We start from the raw sequence: 2,548 nt of genomic DNA, 5'->3' as shown, positions 1-2,548 counted from the left end.
GGGCCCCCCGCTGCCATGTCTTGGAGGTCCTGGGCTGTGGTGGCCGCGGTGGCTGTGGCACGTGGGGCACATGGTGTTCCCGAGGCACCGAGGGTCACCACAAGTGGCTCAGCCTAGACATGGGGGCACCCCGCTGCCCCCCGTCCCCCCGACAGCCCCGAGCCCTTGCGTGCAGCCGGCCATGTCAGGGACCATCCCCATCCCACAGTGTCCCCAGGGCTGGTGACACTACCCCAGTGGTGTCACTGGAGTTGGTGACAGCAGCTGCAGCAGAGCCAGCTGCCGGGGCCGGGGGCCATGCCCCCCCCCCCCCGGGCCCATACCCCCCCCCCCCAGGTTCTGACCTCCGGGGGCTGTGCCTGGCCATGGCATGGGGAAACTGAGGCATGGAGCGGGACGAGGGGGACGAGGCCATCGGGGGGGATGTGGTGGCAGCCCCCACCTCCTCTGCCGCTGCGATGCCGGGAGCGGCTCAGCCCAGCCCTGGCGCTGCCATTTATCTTCCCTGGTTAGCGCGAAGGGCTGGCGGGCGTGCGGTGACGAGGCGGCTCCTTAACGAGGGAAGACGGATGGTACCGGGTGGCTCTGGCTGCAGCGGGGGGGAATGATGGCGGCAGAGCCCGGCACCAAACGGCTTCTCTTGGTTCTTCCCCCCTGCTTCTTCCCCCTGCTCCTCTTCCTCGGCATGACCCCAGTTGAGGCGGCATCCCCCCGAGATTGGGGTGCTGTGACCGACTGAGATTCACTGTGTCCCCTCCCAGGGATGGGGACCCCCGTGGTGGCAGGGTAGACAGAGGGTGACTTTTAACAGGGTGACAGAGTTGGTGGCAGCACGAAGGATATGGCTGCATGGGTGAGAGCAAGCCCTATGGGACCACCTCCTGGGCCATCGGTAGGTTCCAGAGTTAACAGCTTGTGAGCGGTGGGTTGCCATGCCATCACAGGCTGCCTATGGACTCAGGGAGATGCCGCTGTGTTTCCTGAGGAGGAGAGGACCCCCGGGACCCCTGTCGCGGGGGCAGAGGACAGGAATCCATGGGGACACCCCTCCTTCCCCCGATGGCTCTGGGACTCCGCAGCTGCTCGGCGGTGCCTCCCCGCCTGGCACCAGCCAATTAAGAGCCCATTCTCGTGGGTTATAATTAGGAGCATCTTCTCCCCGGTGCATCGCTTTTGCATTTCACTTGGGATTTTACCTGCCGGCTTGTCACTGTCACCCAGCGCCGCGCGATCTCCCTACAAGGCGCCGGTGTAGATTTGATTACCCAAATAATTCTGCAGCGGCAGCGGGCTCCAGCCACGGAGCTTCTTTGCCAGGTGGTTACGGCACCTCCAGCTCTGCCGGCACTTCCTGGCCTTGTCCTCTGGCACTGAGGAAATATTTACCGGGGGGAGCATCCTGCCCCGCAGCGGGTTGGGATCCGGGTGAGCAGCAAGGCTTGTTTTTGGGGGATTTGAGCTCAGACGGCTCAGCCCTCGCCACACGCTCGTGGTCCCCGTGAAGCTCGTGGGAAGATGTGCGGGGATGCGGCCAGTTCATCAAGTTGGTTCGTGGCTGGGTCCCGTGTCCGAGATGTGGTCCTGCATCTGAATCCAGAGCCAGGGTCCTGGGTCTGAGCCATGGTCCTGCATCCGAATCCAGACTCGGCATCCCATGTCTGAGCCGTGGTCCCACATCCAAATCCAGAGATGAGGTCCCATATCTGAGCCTGCATCCAAACCCGGAGTCGGGGTCCCATGTCGGAGCTGTGGTCCCACATCCGAATCTGGAGATGGGGTCCTGTGTCTGAGCTGGGGTCCCGTGTCTGAATCTGGAGCCGTGGTTCCATGTCCGTGCCATGGTCCCGCATCCAAACCCAGAGCTGTGGTCCCGTGTCTGAGCCATGGTCCCACATCCAAACCCGGCGTGGTCCCACACCTGAGCCTGCCGGGTCAGGGAGAGGCTCTGGGTGATGCTCAGAGAAGCCACCTCCACGCAGGACCCGTTCACCCACAGGTGGAGATCTGGGGCACCCCACGCTACCCCGGAGCTGGCGGGCGGTCTCCCTGGCTGCGGGTGAGCTGGGACCCCGGGTGTCCCACGGGATCCGAGAGCTGAGCTGTCCCCTGAGCCGGGTAACGCGGGTGTCCCCTGCACAGGTGCGGGCCAGCGCCATCGCGCAGGACGCCGACCAGAACTACGACTACGCCAGCAACAGCGTCATCCTGCACCTGGACGCGGGGGACGAGGTCTTCATCAAGCTGGACGGGGGCAAAGCCCACGGCGGCAACAACAACAAGTACAGCACCTTCTCCGGCTTCATCATCTACTCGGACTGAGCCTGGACCCACAGCATCGCCCCATGGCCCTCCAGCCCCACGGCATCCCCCTGCTGCCATCCAGCCCCACGGCATCCCCCCACTGCTGTCCAGCCCTATAGCCTCCCCTTGCTACTGTCCAGCCCCACGGCATCCCCCCATGGTGGTCCAGGCCATCTACGATGCCCCCAAACCCCCCCTTTCCCATTAGCTCACCCCACGGCTGCTAATTCGGGGCTGGGGGGGCGCA

At 64.7% G+C, this 2,548-nt stretch overlaps 1 protein-coding gene across 1 annotated transcript in view; it reads left to right on the top strand.

The window, feature by feature from the left end:
- Positions 1 to 607: 607 nt before the first annotated feature.
- KIF18B (kinesin family member 18B) overlaps positions 608 to 2,548 on the top strand; it is a 16,630-nt gene continuing 14,689 nt past the window's right edge. Inside the window, exons 1-2 of the mRNA XM_009287922.1 lie at positions 608 to 722; positions 1,997 to 2,279. Coding sequence (XP_009286197.1) covers positions 608 to 722; positions 1,997 to 2,279 — 398 coding nt within the window. The remainder of the gene's footprint in view (positions 723 to 1,996; positions 2,280 to 2,548) is intronic.

Source organism: Aptenodytes forsteri, unplaced genomic scaffold (assembly GCF_000699145.1).
Source record: "Aptenodytes forsteri isolate BGI_AS27 unplaced genomic scaffold, ASM69914v1 Scaffold249, whole genome shotgun sequence".
Classification (NCBI taxonomy): Eukaryota; Metazoa; Chordata; class Aves; order Sphenisciformes; family Spheniscidae; genus Aptenodytes; species Aptenodytes forsteri.
This window is presented reverse-complemented; position numbering and strand designations above follow the sequence as displayed.